Source organism: Seriola aureovittata, chromosome 9 (genome assembly GCF_021018895.1).
Source record: "Seriola aureovittata isolate HTS-2021-v1 ecotype China chromosome 9, ASM2101889v1, whole genome shotgun sequence".
In the NCBI taxonomy this organism is placed as follows: domain Eukaryota; kingdom Metazoa; phylum Chordata; class Actinopteri; order Carangiformes; family Carangidae; genus Seriola; species Seriola aureovittata.
In genome coordinates, this window is record NC_079372.1 from 20,913,967 (window position 1) to 20,931,184 (window position 17,218).

A 17,218-nucleotide genomic window follows, 5' to 3' on the forward strand; every position below is an offset into this window, starting at 1 on the left:
CTAAACAATATATATATATGTGTATATACATATATATATATATATATATATATATATATATATATATACATACATATATATATATATATAATATATATATATATATATTATATATATACATATACATATATATATACATATACATTATATATATATATATATATATATATCATGTGTCAACAGGAACAATCACTCTCATCCATGGTTAAAAGAAAAGGGGGGAAACTGTCCATTTACAACAGACTCTATGTCATGCTGTTGCTGAGGTAGGAATGGGTGAATTAATACACAAATGCAAATGTAGCACGGCGCTCCGATGACCGAGTTGCTGGTTGTTTATCCTGCTGCTTTTAATTGGTGATCTCGTGACCCCTGCTTGTATAAAAGACACGCAGTAACACAATGAGAGCCCAGCCTTGGCATGCATTAAGTGTTGAAGGCTCACCCACACACATAATCACCACAGTCTTTCTGTGGTATTCCACGCCATGAGCGGTTGTTGAGTGGTGCGGCTTGAATTCGGAAATTATTTCCCAGGGGACGTGTTGACTGTGTCGTCCTACAACAGGTGCCGGCTGCTGCTCTGTGTAATTCATATGGACAGAGGGAAGATATGATGGGACTCCAAATTGGGACTCAACTAATAACTAACAATATTTTATGGATTCATAAAGCTGAAGATTTGCTGTGTTGAAAGTTGTTATTTTTTATTTTAACCAATCACAGCAGCAAAAGCTTCTGCCTCTAAAAGACCTTTTACATCATCACACACAACTCTGAACTAATTAAAAATGTCTCGGAGAGATTTTATGTTATACATTATATGATGTATTTTATGTTCCTCAATAAAATAGGCAACTTAAATTCAATCTTCCTTTTAGAAATTAGCACTTAACAACAATGGCCAACCATTGTTCCAGTTTTTGATTTCAGCCTATTGCATCGACAAATCAGCATAATGGCTCGGTCAACTTTAAATTACAGGCGGCCCAAAACACTGATTACATACTTTTCACCATCATCTATTACAGTCAGCTGCAAAGTGAGAGGATATTACACGGGCTCTAACTGAATGTTGATGCGAATTAAAAAGAGACCTGCAAAAATCCTTAGACTGGGGAGCGGGGGGTTCAACCGAAAACTGTTGAGAACTAAAGAATGCTCGTTGAGCTTCTTGTTTACTTATTCTTTTATCAGATGTTTCCTAATTTAAATCATAGCCTTACTAGTTTCTTACTAGTTTTTATTTAGGGCAAAGCTCCGGCTGTTTGTGTTGACACAATATTAAACAGAGACACATTTCAGAAGCTTGACATATTTTGATAAAGGAATACAAAAAGGATTGTGTTCCTCTATGTCAGGTACTGATTGAAAGTGGCACCTGACAGAGCCCGACCTCTGACTGGATATGTATTGTCTGATTTTTTATATAGATATTAACCTTTGACTGTTTGACTGTTGATATATTGTTATATAAACAGGTGAGTTATATAAAAAGGTGTCACAAAGGAGGAAATTAGCTCTAGAGACCAAAACAGTTTTTGTACCAGGCTGTAAACATGTTTATTTCTGCTGTAAAGTTGGACATTTTAACATGGGAGTCTATGGGGACTGACTCACTGTTGGAGCCAGACTCTAGTGGTCATTAGAGGAACTGCAGCTTCTGGTTCTTCAGAGTTGGCTTCATTTTTCAGCCTTGGTTGATGCTTGTAAAAAAAAAAAAAAATAATAGCAGCATCTCGCTGTGGGGTGCAGCAACAGAGAGCAACCTCAGACCACATATTTAAATTCCCCACATTTCCCAGAAATCCTTTCAACATTCATGAAAATCTGTGCCTGTGCAGGCTGCATTTCAGCAGTGGCAGGATTGACATGTTTTTTTTTAAGAAATAAAAGCTGTGGAGTGAATGATATTACCCATCATCCATCACCAGGATGGCAACATTTCGAAGCCTGGCATCAAGTCAGGTCACGTTATTTATATGACCGGAAATCACAAATTTGCCTCAGGCGACTTTCCAATCTGTAAACCCTCTGTCCTGAGACACTGGGGTTTAAGTTGAGGTGGCGAGAGACAAGCAGCAACAGCAAAAGCCTGCGATCCCTGTCAGTTAAGACGACATGCTCCAAGACAAACCACATTTCAAGAGCGAGGTAAGATGCTGTCTCATTGAAAGACCCCCCCAAAAAATAAAAAAACAAATAAAAAAACAAATAAATAAATAAATAAAGGGACAGATGAACCTCCACATTACCAAATATGTGGTGAGAGAAGAAAGGTGGGATGAAGAGAGAGAGAGAGAGAGAGAGAGAGAGAGAGAGAGAGAGAGTGAGAGTGTGTGTTGTTGTGCATCTCTCTTACCATAGTCTCTCGCCCAACCGGAGCAGAGAAGACGTACTCCAGCTGGAAGACAACTGCCAAAGCCTGATGATTGGTCATCTTGAGCTGCAGGCTGCTGCGAAGGCCCAACACCTGAGGGAGGGGCGACGCTGCAGAGCTGAGGAGAGAGTAAAGACACACACACAAACAAACACACACACACACACACACACACACACACACACACACACACACACACACACACACACACACACGATGAAGGAGTGAAGGATGAGTGAAGGAGCTATGATGGGAAACACATATACAGATTACGAAAATGCTGACGGTCCCTGTCCGTGTTTTCATAGTTTTACTTCTTATTAAACGGAGGAGAAATCGATGTGTTGGAGGGTTTAGAAATCGCTGGCTAAATGTTCCCTGGCAAACACCGGCCTCCTGCGTGAGCAGTGGAACAGCACTTCTCCGCATTCGTCATTCACAGTTTGCATACACCACAGGCGGGAGCATACTGTGGAGCGCCGGCGTGTCACGAGGTGGGGCCGAGCGCCTTTTTTCTTTTTTCGCTTCACGGACTCTCTGGAGAAATGGAACAGGCGAGCACTTCAGATTTTTTTTTTTTTTTCTCTCCCTCTTCCCCTGCTGTTGGAAGCACCAGGCATAACACAAGCAAGACAGACTGTCAGCTCTCACTGGCAGCACCAAAAAAAAAAAAAAAACGGAACACATCATAATTATTGCCTTCACTGGTGTTATCAAACTAAAGCTCTTCCTTCTTGCATCAAAACAGGAAAATGCATAACATACGATATGACGGAAGGAATTATTTGGATGATAATGGCGATTATTGTCGTTCATATAATAGAGTAATTGAGCACAGATTGTCAGTTAGCGTGTGATTGTGTTGATTATGCATTTGCATGTTTGTGCACTCTGTTCTTATAAGGAGACGCCGACGTAATCATCCACATAATCGCCACATCAGCTACTGTCTCATTTCAAGTAGCAAACACCATACATTCTGATTCACACTCACACTGAGAAGGGGATCATCTTTCACCAGCTGTTCAGTTTTTTTAATCTTTTTTTTTTTTTGTCTTTATTGATCAGACTGATCCTTTTATCCAAAAATCCTTTGCATCATTATTTCAAGAAAACTCTGCAAAATATCTCACCTGATCAAACTCCCATAAACACCCTGACGCAGAGAGGAATATCACACCGTTATGCTTTGAACCACTCAGGTATCCTGCAGATAGTGCTGTCAGCACAAACACATCTCTTCACAGTCCTCATGGTGGACGTCATGAAGGAAAGACGAATTTAGAGCAAAGAGAACTATCAACAACGCCAAGTCTAAACCTGATATATATCTGGACCGCCTCTGGTCAAATCCTGATTTTATAATCGTGACGTTGTCTGAAAAAATCACCAAACACAATAACAGATAAAAGACAAAGATTGAGCCGTGATTTCAGCTGGATTTACTGTAACATGATCACTCAGAGAGAAAGGTAGAAGAGACACAATATCCGTCTTTTTTTAAGTTATTTTTTGGGACTTTTGCCTTTATTACAGTCGTAGAGAGAGAGAGAGAGAGAGGGAGAGAGAGAGAGAGAGAGAGAGAGAGAGAGAGAAGAGAGAGAGAGAGAGAGAGAGGATGACACACAGCAAAGGGCCACAGATCGGACTCAAACCCCGGCCGCCAGGATGTCACGTGCTCCACCAGGTGAACCACCGAGCTGACTTTATTTATCTTTCTTATTTAGTCTCTGACACACAGCACAGCCTCCGTCTGGATCCACAATAGTTTAGTCTTTATTTACTTCAACTCCAGAACGTCACTGACTTTTATTAGAGGCAGGTCTTTATGTCTTACTCACAGTCGTTAGTACAAAGCCTCGTTAGCGATGACTTCTCTCTCTCTCTCTCTCTCCCTCCCTCTCTCCTGCTCTCTTTGCTCGCTGTATCTCGTGTTTAGTTCTTCATCTGTCTCCTTTAGCGATAATGACACATGGAATCAAAGTAGTTTATCTGCTGTAACGGAGGCGAGGCTCAGTGTACTGGAAGTGCTCCTCCTCTTCCCTGCAGTTCCCAAGCAGCCGGGAAACCAGAGCGGCTCGGTAGACTGAGACTGACCAGTGGTAGAAACATCATCAGTCAGTCAGTCAGTCACATTCACAATTATAGGGCTGGCCCCCGCTGTTGCAGTCCAGTCAAATATATGACTGTACAATATGAAAATGAGAAACAGCATCACTTTAAAAATGCTAAATCTCCTCGTTTGTCACAGCAGCCGAGAGCTTCCCCCAGATCTCAACCTTTTCCTCACTACATCACTATATCATTCTGTAACTCTACCGAATGAGGAACTGTAATCTGTATCACAGCTCTGCTTGAACGGTTCCTTGTGATATATTTGCACAGACTTTCCTCATCACCCACAGGAAAAAGAGCTGCAGTCAGAGGCGTGATAGACCTGCAGAGTGTCACCCAAACAGACACTAAACATTTTTTTTTAACCCAAAGCAGTTCTGCTCAGTGGCTCACTGATGCTCCCTGACAACTCATTAATTGAAACTGCTAGCTGTTGTTTACGTGCGCCGCTCACAACGCGGTCAGAGGTTCGTTTGCTCACAACTTTAATGATAACGAATACGTCCAGTGATTTAACGGGGTGCACTGGGATGTTTGTGACAGCTGCTGTTAACTTAGAAAAAACAAAGTATGTGAGAGGATCTGATTGTTTTTTTATTCAGCACCGATTCATTAACAAAATGCAGCGACCCCCCCCCCCTCCAAGATCCCAAAACTGAAGACCTGAATTTGTGGATACCGCCCATACAGAAATGTATTTCATATATGGAAAATTCAATATGTGAAAGTATACTCATTATGTTGAATGGTTCTCATCCCTGTAATTAAAATCAGTAATGAATGTTAGAGGCAGGATGAAATTCAGCTTCAGGTAGCGGCGACCTTTGCTTTTAACTGACACCCGAGTGTTTTACTGCTGATCTGAGGCCGACGCTGCTGACCTCACATCCGCAGAAAGGCTCGGACAAGATGAGCACTGAGTGTCATGGTGTGTCTATACAAAACCCAGGGGTAAAAGCAGCGTGACTCATATCTCCTTGATTGCTTATGAGGAGCTCCCACATGCACTGGAACGCACTGCCAAGCTGTTTTTATGAGGGTGGAAGCCTCAACGGCCGGCGCTGCTGTGTGAATTCTGAGGCTGGGGTTGGGTTAGGACACGGTCGCTCTTATCTCTCTGAGCAAGGTCACAAACAAAATAAAAACACAATGCATCTAATCCCACAAAACAACAAAAAGCAACAAATTATGTAAACATTTTATTATATTTTTATGTGTAATTATTATTATTATTATTATGTGTATTTCTGGACGTTTTCTTTTGACAGATGATAGCAGAGACACTGATCTGATGAAGCAGATCGGGTATCGGCATGACGCATCCACATTATGACTAAGAATGGATGTGTGCGCACAGCCTCATATTACCTCACATGTAGAAGGATGATTTTAATAGATTCCACACAGAGAGCTTCACAGATTTTAAATTTGGGAACATAATGTGGATCAGTACTCTGTATCGACCGGTTCCCTGAGTTTGGGGATTGAAACCAGTGTTGTGGAGAAAACTCAGATCAGTGGCTTCCTAAAAATATAGTCTTATTTAGTCTAATGTGGTTAAATACCTGTAAGTGCGTCATGACTAGAAGCATTTAGTCCAGGTTAGTTCTTTAGTCCATATCAAGTCCATACCGTTTCCGACAATCAAACGTCTGGCGCCATCGCAGCGTTTTGGACGTACGATTGTGAAATGATTCACTTTCTCCAGATGTATGAAAATGAAACTCACAGCAACCTCGCTTTTTCGGAAAAATACAGTTTGTGCTGACTTTACTAGATAAACTTTCAGTCACCTGTCTGTCAGCGGAGGGACCTGCACCCGGAGAGGCTGATGAAAATAATAAGCACTCGCAAAGATGTACAAAGATTTTTGCACATCTGTGGATTTCATCTGTCAACAGAATGATGTTCCAGCATCTCCTGCAGCCTACAGCAACAGCTCCACTGCAGACATGTACACGTGTTTCCTCTGCTCACCTGTCTTTGACCAGGGTGCTCTGTCTGGAGGTGCTGTCTGCCCGCCCTCTGGCCCCTGAGGCTACCAGCTCCAGCACCACCACTTGGGGCTTGTCGAGGAAACACCAGCCATTGTGGACACCGACGTGGAGCCTCCTTTCCTGGATGACTACTGTCCTCAGCGTGCCCTCTGGTCCCGGCTGTTTCTGAGAATCAGAGCGAAGCAGAGAGGAGTTAACACACGACCTCATCGCCATCCAAAACATCTGGGATCTCTGAACTGGACCGCCGACGGTGACCAGTGGCCGACCTCACTAATGCTCACAGGTTCCAAATTCTGGTGGAAAAGTCATATGAACGCTTGTGGTTTTGGCATTACATGTTCAACAGTCATACGCTTGGGAGTCCACACGCTTTGTTTGGTTGTCCACATACTTTTGGCCATGTAGTGCTTTAAAGCACAAGGCAGATGTCTTAATATTCTCAAATGTCTTGAGAATCATCATATTTTAAAATACCACGCCATGACAGAAAAAACAGATTGCAGATTTTCTTTTAAATCCTGACGACCAAATAAAAAGAACCGTATTATAATTATTAAAACCAAAGCTTTTTAAAAATAATATTCATTAGTTTCTTTGAAAAACATCTCGCAAGTACTTAACAGAGAAAAGATAATCTATTCTAAATTAAAATCCCAACATACTCGTTATGTAACAATAAGGATGATGACACATCCTCAATTACAAAGACTCAGTGACAGCTTGTCCCAATTATCTCCTCGCACTAACCTCAGGTCATCCTGCACCCTGATGGGCTGGACTGACTGTCAGCAGTCAAGTCTCCCTCCTGCACCACACCACACGACTGATTACAAAACCTTTTTACAGAGGTTTAAATATTTTGATTAACTCACATTGTTATGAATCTTTTTTTTATTTTTTAAACTGAATATGGTCAGCCATCAAATCCCCACTGAGAACTAATGTGTAGCGGTCTACAGAGTCCCTCTGACAAAACACAAACAACTTGTCCAGACCACAAGTTCAAACACCTTTGCTGTTTACTTGTGACCTTGCTGTGTTTGCTATCATAATGAATTTAATTAGCCACGCATGAGAGGAATACAGAAGAGATCTGGCTGCCGACAAATTCACCACAGAAACTTCACCATGGAGAGGTTCAGGCGCTGGTATCACTGCAGCAGTTTACAGATCAAATGGTTGAATTTTGACCTGCCATACTTACCGTAGTTATGTGCACAACTTTTGCTGTTGGGCGCTGGATTATTACCAGCTCAATTTTTTTTTTTCTTTCCTAATATAGTTGGTTTAAAATCTGTCTTATCGCCCTTCCCTCCCATCAAAAGCAGGATTTTAAAAGCTAAAAAATGAGTATTACTAAACTGGAAGTCTCAGTGTTTGAAGAGGCGGCTAAACGAGCTGCTTTCTATTGCTAAGATGGAAGCCAAGTTTGACAATGCTCAGTGAGACCTAACCACATCATCTATTAGCCTTGCTGCTATGTTGTATCTCTACTCTGTGTAAGCACCGTCTTATTCTGTGTAATGTACTGATACTTTAACTTGTGTTTTGCGTCCTAGTTTTGTTTTGTGTGGTTCTCCTGGTGGACGGGGACAGTCTAACTGTCTCACCTGTTTATCTTTTGATACCTTGCTCTTGGGAGTTTTGTATATCACTGTGTACCTGGTGCTTCGTCTATTGTCTGTCCAGTGTTTATTGAGTGTGAGCATGTTCTAATATAAGAATCTGTCTGATGGTCTGTTTGTGTTTCCTGCCCTGTTGGACTTTGCTTCAACAGTGTCTCTGTTTTCCTTGATCTCAGCACTTAACAGAACAAACAACCATGTTGTAATGAGCTGGATTTATACTTTAACAGCATAAATGTCTTAGATTTTATGGACAACATGATTATTTTCTTTTTTCAAAATGTACTGTAAGTGCTGATTCACAAACACGTCAACGTGTCAGCAGGCGCTGGTGGAGGCTGGCGCCGCCACCCTGTAGCCGCCGCCGCCGCTAACGCACAGCTAACTGACGACTGCTCGCCGATTGACTGTAAACTCTCTTTACCCCAAAGCGCAGAGCCGTGCTGAGCTTCGCCTCTCGTCCCACTCCTTCCCATTTGTTTCACTTCGCTCTCTTCCCTCGCTCCGTCACATCTCTCACTCCCACTCTCCCTTTCTTTTCCTCTCTTTTCTTGTCATTCTCTCTTTCTGTCCCTCTCGCTGCTTAAAACCTTCTCCATATCCACCCACACACCTTCTCAATCAAATTAGCATATCAATTCAGCTTTGGCTTATTCTTTTCTTTTAAAACAGCAGGAGCAGGAGCAGCAGCCCAGCCTGCCTGGTTACTGTACAGCCTACATCACAGCACAGCTCGCTCTCCTCATGTTACATCTCTGCTCCGACTGACTCCTTCTCTCTGTCCGCTTTTTTATCCTCCTCTTGATATCATGGCTCATCCTCTAACCTACAAGCTAACGGCCGGTATGTGCTCAGCCGTGGATCAGATTCCCTCCGCTCTCTCCCCTTAGAAAACAAAACCTCTCATCTCAACTCGTGCTCAGAAAAAAAACAGTGTTGGTTTCACATTTGCACAATACTGGCGAATCAAGAACAGACATAATGAATACCCAGAAGGCCTTGCCTATACAGTCTCGTGTGTTTTTGTTTTGTTTTTTGAAGCTTACTTTTTATTTACCTATAAGAGGACGTGGTGACTCACTAATGCAACGCTCTATGTATAGTTTGTTTTGATTCGTGTCAGCTCTCGTTTGGCTTTGGGACTGTTACATAACTGTCTTCCAGCTGGATCACATGGGCTGAGGCGCCGTTCAATTAACGTTTGCCGCGCAAGTGCCAAGACTAAGATGTACCCTCACAGAGGAGCGTACATCACACGTTTCAACGCTGGGACTCAACCACATGCACAGTGCATGCACCGTGACAGGCAGGATAATTACTAATTACCAGAGAAAATGATGAAAAACAAACAACATACATTGAATCCCCGTGTGCGCGCTTACACAGCGGCATCGATCTTTCTGACAACTTGCTGTTGTAGGAAACAGACACTAACGCGGTTTTAATCTCAGGACGTTTATTTACATATTCACATGAACTCGCAGCTTCGTGAGGCTGAATTCTCCCGACGTGATGTATATATTTAATTTGGTCTCAGGTCGCTCTCGTGAAAGAAGAAGTCTTGATCTCACTGAGACTTCCTCCAACCTGTGCAGCTGCGTCAGTCTCATTCATGCTTGTTGTCTTTGTTTGAAATGGATCCTGACTCTGGCATCTTCTTCTGCTTGCAGTGTGATGCAACCTTTTTTCATTTCTGCCTCTCCATTCATGCCGCACAGTTCTGTGCTTGTAATTTGTGCTTTTTGTGATTTTCTTTTCTGTCAAGTCTTTTAGTTAGTTATGAATTGATGCACCTGCACACTTTACTTCATTTGTTACTATTAGAGTCTAAACAATCATCAAACTTTGCTCATGCATCACGCTTGGTGTTTTATGGGTCAAAGAGTAGCCCCTGCACTGTGCTTCACCTGTGAGGTTCAGTCGGCACATGTAACATGCCAAGACCTATAAAAAAAAAAAAAAAAGACTGTATGGACCCTAAACCCAACAGGAAGTCAGCCATTTTGAATTCACTCCGCAATTGTGACCCAGTTTTTTGCGATTTAAAAAACGTAATTCTTTAACAAACTCCTTCTGGAGAACCAATCAGATCCACATCACATTTGGTCAGACTCACCTTCAGACCTTTGGGATGCTAAATTGCGAAGCTTTGAGAGTTTTTGATGAAGGACCTGGCCGTCGCAGCGCGGCGAATTGCAGACGTCTACATGCCAATATCGCCCATGTGGTGACAGGAAATGTCATGTTTTACAATAATCCTAGCCGGTTGACAACACCAACCTCAAACTTCATGATGCTTCATTATGAGAAAACTGTGACTTTTTGTTGGCGCGGCGAATTTCGATGTTTCGCCATTAAACAGGAAGTTGTTATAGCTCAAATAGACAATGCCCCATCTGCTCCGAACTTTATATCTGACATCTGCGTGCCAATATGAAGTCAAAGTGATTGCGCCGCCTACAGGAAACAGGAAGCAGCCCTTTGATTTACATTTGATTTACAGGACTAGCTGCATTTCATACAGCTGGTGTAAATTAGCTGTATATTTTTCTTGCCTTTAAATTGACCTATCCAAAATAATAAAAAACTCTGCCTTTCAGTGAGTGGCACCAAGCAGCAGAAATATGACAGGATATCTGTAAATAACTGCTTTCAGTGACACCCGGATAATAATTATGACGGTGCCTTTTCCTGCACAGTCTGTCTGCAGCCAGTGCCGGGGTAGATGACAGGGAAATGGCTTTGTCTTTTGTTGGACAGGTCTGCCATGAAGTGCTTCAGACAGAGAATAAAAGACAGACGGGGAGAAAGTTGTTTATAGGAGAACATCAGTTAAAGTGTTGCTTTCTGTTCTCTGCATCCCTCTCCTCACTCCCCTCCTCTGAGTTTCTCTTTCATTTATTTCATTGCTCTTTTTTTCTCACTCTGTCAGTTTCTCTTTCTCTCTACCTCTCTTGCTCACTATCCTCTTTCTTCTGCCTCTCGCCTCTGTCTGCTGCCGTCACAGATTTCTTCCTCCCTCGCCTGAAATATGAATATTTTAGAGCTAAGAAGCTTAAAGGGAACAATGAAATGGCCCCCAAGTTAAATTATACTCCATTTCCAGAGTCACAGAAGAGGGACTTTTCTGAGTGATGAGCGCACCGGTGCCATGAGGGTGTGTCTTTCTCTTTCTCACTCACACACTCACACACTCACACACTCACACACACACACACACACACACACACACACACACACACACACACACACACACACACACACACACACACACACACACACACACACACACACACACACACACACACACACACACAGAGGCTTTGCTTTCTCCTGCTTTTATGTCATATTTGTGATATTTCCCCAGATATTGCTTCTGGAAAACGCTAAACTAGACAGCGGCAGTGCAGCCCATCAACATGGCCGCCTCAGAAATCATAATGCACACTTAGGTTAGAAAAAGTGGAATTTCCTCCGAAGCCAACTTGCCTAAATGCTGTTTGTATCATTAAAGGAAGGGGAAGGGGGAGGCAGAATGAAACTAATTTGCATGCTTTTGGAGGCAGTTTGTTTTAGAGCTTTGTTAACAGAGTAAACAAAAGCAGTGCGTTGTAAGAGAAGAGTCGGTGGTGGGGTTTTTTGTCTCCCAATTAGACGAGTCACTCTGGTGTGGGCGTTGTAAAAGGGAAACAAAACATTCTGCTTAACCATCCATTTCCTATTGGAAAAAACAAGAATATAAACTGAGGAAAAAAAATGCATCTAAGCCAGTGCATCACTATTATCTGCGATGGCTCCTCTCACGGCTGTTAGTCTGCAGTGCATCGAGAGCAACACGGCCTCCAGGGCTCAACAGACATGTTTTCTTAAACTGCAAAACCCTCGTTTCTAATGTGTCTGTGATCTCCAGGAAAAATGACCACATTCCTTTGAAATCAGCAAGTCAAAGATAACTGTGGTGGAAAAACATATCTTATCTTGAGTGTGTGTGTGTGTGTGTGTGTGTGTGGGGGGGGGGGGGCTTGTATTTGTATTCCTGTGAACACCAATCGTATTAACTCATTTTTATTTTTGGAGGGTGTTTTTTTTTTTCACCCCCCTCCCTCATTTTAAATTCATTCCAAAATAAAATGACAAAAAACCTCTGAAGTGCAGAGGTGGAAGATTATTTTCTCACTTGAGTATTCACACCTGAAAATGGCATTATCATTGTAGAATATTGAAAAACAAAGATTCTCTTAGATTCAATTTACCGGTTCAACTGAAATATTAGTAAGCAAGATTGATTTAGTTGGGGACACTGTCATTTGAATAAAATGGAACTGCTAAAGAGAAAGGAAGTAATTTAGCGTGAATTTAGAAATAATAGCAGTTGGGAGAGAAACGGAAAGCAGGCGACAGCTGCCTCATTGTGCCAGTCTGAGGGAAATGAGTGTAGATTTTCAGAGGAGGAAGAATTAGTTTGTGAAGGTTATTTCTTTGTGCTCAAAGGGCAAGCGATGAAGTGAGAGAGCAAGCTCTCTTTAATGGCTCCAACTGGGACTTATGAAGCTCAATACAGCCACCGGGTCCTGACCCTGTAATCACTGGGCAGGTACTTCATAAACAGTCGTGACAAGGCTCAGTGGCACTGATCAATACCAGGGTCAGAAGTCCCAACATGGTCGTCTGAAACCTATCACCTACCGATATTGTAATGTATAATATTGTGTTTTGGACTGGTGATGATTTAGAATCAATTTAAAGATGTTACCTCAGGCCATAAAAATCCCCCCAAAATGTTTGTTTGTCCCAGAGATTGAATTTCAAAGTTGGATAAAACCTCTGGATCACCGTCAGCGCCAGAGGAAGTCGCAGGTTCGCTCGCAAAGAACAAGTTTGTACTATGAGTCATCGTCCCACCACACGGGAAGACAGAAGTGTGATAAGTAACTGTTCAGAATAGCTGCACTCAAAGGAAGGTGGGGTGAAAAACCCCACTGCTATGAGAGGTGGAGGACGCGGCGATAGTGTAAATATGGGGATAACAACACATGCTCTCAGACGGTCTCTGCGGGAAGATATTCATAGAGCTGCACTCGCTTGTAAAAACAAAAAGTGACAGAAGTCGTCGGCGTCGGCGTGTAAAAGATGAAAAGACATCGCTTCCTCCTTTCTCACTTCCGTCCATGTGCACTACTTTTTGCTGAAAAATCCCTCAATACAGTGGTTCATGTGGCACTACCCTCAGTAATGGAGAAAGATGAGTTTAATTTCCCAGAAACAAAGTCTGCAACGTCTCAATTTATCACTTACTATGAAGGAAAGCGTTTAATGTTTATATAACTCGTAATGAGAGAGCGAGGATGTTGACACCCTTCCTAACAGACGTTTCACCGGTTCTTTAAAGGACTGAAAAATCAGCTCAGAGGAGCATAAACAAATTGCACATGTCTGAGTTGAACCTGAATAACACACCTATTACGGGCCATTACCATCGCACTGAGAGGAAAGAGTCATCATGTTCATGTGAAAGAGGAGCGGCGCTGACCGAGCTGCCAAAGCTGAGTTCAGCTGAAATATATTATCAGCGAAATAATTTAAATAATGCTATGACTCATAGGCTAATTACATCTTTTCTTTCTTATCTTGACAGGATAATTAAATGTTCCCTCTAATTTCTGATTATCCACATTATCTCACATTATATTTGATTATCTGTTTGCCCAGTTTTATGTGGCTGCTTATTTATGCGCGAGCGCACACAGACGCAAACACAAATGTGTGTGTGTCTGATGTCGCTCGAGCATGTGCACACAGGAAAACTGAGATCTGTCACAACCATAATTATTCATAAAGTTGTTAGAAAACTAATTTTGGATTGAAATGTAGAAACGTCTAAGCAGGCAGGGCGTCTATTTGTCTAAATATTATGGTTTTATTACACACAGATTTGTTGGGGACAGACACAGGCAGCAGTTAGCAGGGGGACAAATGAATCATTCAGTACTTTACATTTTTTATTATGAATATTTGCTTATTCGGTTTATTTTACGTATTTTAACAACCTCTATAAGTATTTACAGTGTATTTCACCTTTTTATGTTGCAGTCTCATACTGAAAGCATTCATTTTTCCCTTCACTCTCAGTTCCCCATAATGACAACCCCAAAACAGAATACTGAAATCTTTGCAAATTTATTGAAAAGGAAAAAACTGAAACATCGCAGTGATTTAAGTCTTCAGACCCTTTAACTCAGGATCAGATCTGAGCTTCGACACGACCCCGTCTCTGAGCTCTGCGGGCAGTTCCTTCACCTCATGGCTTTTTGCTCTGATACGTAAAATATCAGACAGGTGTGTGCCTTTCCACATCACGTCCAACCAGCTGAATTCACCACAGATGGACTCCAATCAAGGTGACGAAACATCTCAAAGGTGATCAAGAGAAATGTGAAGAACCTGAGCTGTCATAGTCTGAATACTGTCAATATGCCTCCAACGCGATATCTCAGTAACACCTGGAGGGAACTTCTTCAAATTTGGCGCAAATGTCCACATGGACTCAAGGATGAACCGATGAGAGTTTTTTGGTCAAAGGTCAAAGGTCACTGTGACACCTCTGGTCATTATACAGCGCTGTAACTCAGGAAGGAGAGACTGTGACCATGGGCTATTGAGTGTAGAGGGATGAGGGAAATGGATTTAAATGATTTCAGGCTGTAACATAACAAAATGTGAGAAAAGTGAAGGTGTGTGAACACTTTCTGAATGCTGGTCACTTTTTCAGTTTTTCAGTCCATGTCATTCATTTTCTTCTTTTATTAAAAAAGAAAATCTGCTGGTAAATGCAGCTCTAATAGGCAGCTATAAAGGACTAGCTGTAAAGAAGCTAAAAAGACCTGGGTTTGGTGCTTCATTGCTTTTACAAAGATGTTTTTTTTAACCATTAAGAGCCGTTAGCTATTCGCCAGTAAGTTTTCATGTCAGTACTTTTGTGATATCAATGTGTAGGCTGTATAAGGTAATAATAACTCTACAGATGGCAACTGTCATCTCAAGGGGTGGGTGTGTATGTGTGTGTGTGTGTGCATGTGTGTGTGTGTGTGTGTGTGAGAGAGAGAGCGTGAGAGAGAGAAAGCAGGTGAAATTATGTCCCACATGAGTTTTGTATAAGCCAATTACCGAGCGGGTTACACAACTCTGGCATGTTCCCTCTTTGAAAACCAGCAAAACAAAAGAAAAATCCTTAGCTCAGTTTTTGTGTCTCTCACACAGTCATGGAGACGATGCTAGTTAGCTGCTCGATGTCTCGTCATTTTCCATGTTTTGACTTACAGATACGACATCAGTCAGGACATTCACCTACACTACAGACCTGTGCTCGAACATATTCATGTTTCACTTCTGGTCTGAATCCACTCTCATTTACATTCCTGATTTTTGCTGCATCTATGTCAAGACATGTATGTGTGTATGTGTGTGTGTGTGTGTGTGTGTGTGTGTGTGTGTGTGTGTGTGTGTGTGTGTGTGTGTGTGTGTGTGTGTGTGTGTGTGTGTGTGTGTGTGTGTGTGTGTGTGTGTGTGTGTGTGTGTGCTGCTGCTACCCACACAGTGGATGTTAGCACCCCCATATTGAGGGTGAGTCATCCATGGCAAGAAACAGTGGCAGCATCATTAGCATGCCACTCTCATCCTCCCACTCCCCTACTCCTTAACAGATTTTAACTGGCACAGCGCTGCCACCGATAAATCACTGTTGCCCTACTGCTGAAACACTCAGAAAATATTCAGTCAAACACACACTCACACTGCTGCCTTCCTATTTCCCTTCCTATTTCACACCACTTATCCCTGCAAGCATAACATATATATAACATGCCACTTTCATCCACTGTGAGAACATTGTGGAGGAAAGAAACCTCTGACGGTGGGTCCAGTCCAGCCACCAACACCAACGGGACTCGAACGTGCGACGTCATACCCCTTAAAGGATGAGGCTGGTGTTATTAGACTTTCTCAGTCCTCTCTGACTCTGAGGCACACAACCCCAAACACATTTCTTCCTATTGAAGACATGACTCTTTAAAGGGCTCCGTAATTTCCCCGGGACAGCTGGCCAACCGTCACTCAAACAGGAGTAAATGGTTCCTTTTCTTAAGGTCCATTCTTCAGCAAAGGATTAACAAGCATCTGGTCCAATCGTGAGTGTTCATGGCAACAGGAAGGTGTGTGTCCATGGCAATGAAGGAACAGGTCACCCAGTGCAACAGTAGCTGGGTTTTCGTCATCGCAAGTAAAACTGTTACACAAAAATAAAAGACTGACTCATTTTAAGCCAAAGAAATTACACCTTACCCCCAGGCTAACTCAGGCCTAAGACCATTGTTACCATGGTAACAATCAGTGACACCTGCGCTGACCAGTGGCACCCAACAACAACAAAAAAAACAGGAACACATGGTTCATAATTTGTCAACATTGTTATGGAGCAAAGAGAAGAGAAATAGTTTTTAGAGACAGCGGCCATTTTTTTCCCAAATCGGATTTTTCTTTTCATTGTTTCACCCTTCACTGAATTTCCCAATTAGGTGAGTGGATGCGGTTCTTCGGTCGGCCGTTTTGTTATTTTGAAAAAAGATAGTCGAGAACTAAACTGCTTTGTGCAACGGATGAACTCAGACTCAGTCCATCTGAAGTCTGACTGTTTGTTGTATCTGAGCCACAGTCACAGTCTGTCTGTGTGAAACCGGCTCCAGGCTGTAGATACACACTCAGTACATGTCAGATCTGCTCTTTTCATGGGATTTGTTGACAGTAAAAATAAAGAGCAGAATATCACATTTATATTCATCATGGTGCTGGTTTCTGCAAATAATAGGTCCCACAAAGGTAATGCTTTAAAAGAATGACTGTTGTTCATTGTAACTTTCAGCAAACAGCCAGTGTTAGACGAGTAAGAGCGTCTTTTTTAACATGTTAAATAATCTCTGCCGATCATCATCCGCTGTTTGTGGAACTGCAGCACCTGCGCCGACAGGCCGTGATGCAGGTCTGATAGTTTGCAATGAATAAATAATGTTTTGGATCCGACACATAAATTTTCCCTGCGTGGAATC

At 42.2% G+C, this 17,218-nt stretch overlaps 1 protein-coding gene across 1 annotated transcript in view; it reads right to left on the reverse strand.

Annotated features, from left to right (window-relative positions):
• Positions 1 to 17,218, reverse strand: part of nphp4 (nephronophthisis 4) — a 163,856-nt gene that overhangs the window by 103,334 nt on the left and 43,304 nt on the right. The window contains 2 exon segments of the mRNA XM_056385157.1: positions 2,363 to 2,498; positions 6,473 to 6,657. Coding sequence (XP_056241132.1) covers positions 2,363 to 2,498; positions 6,473 to 6,657 — 321 coding nt within the window.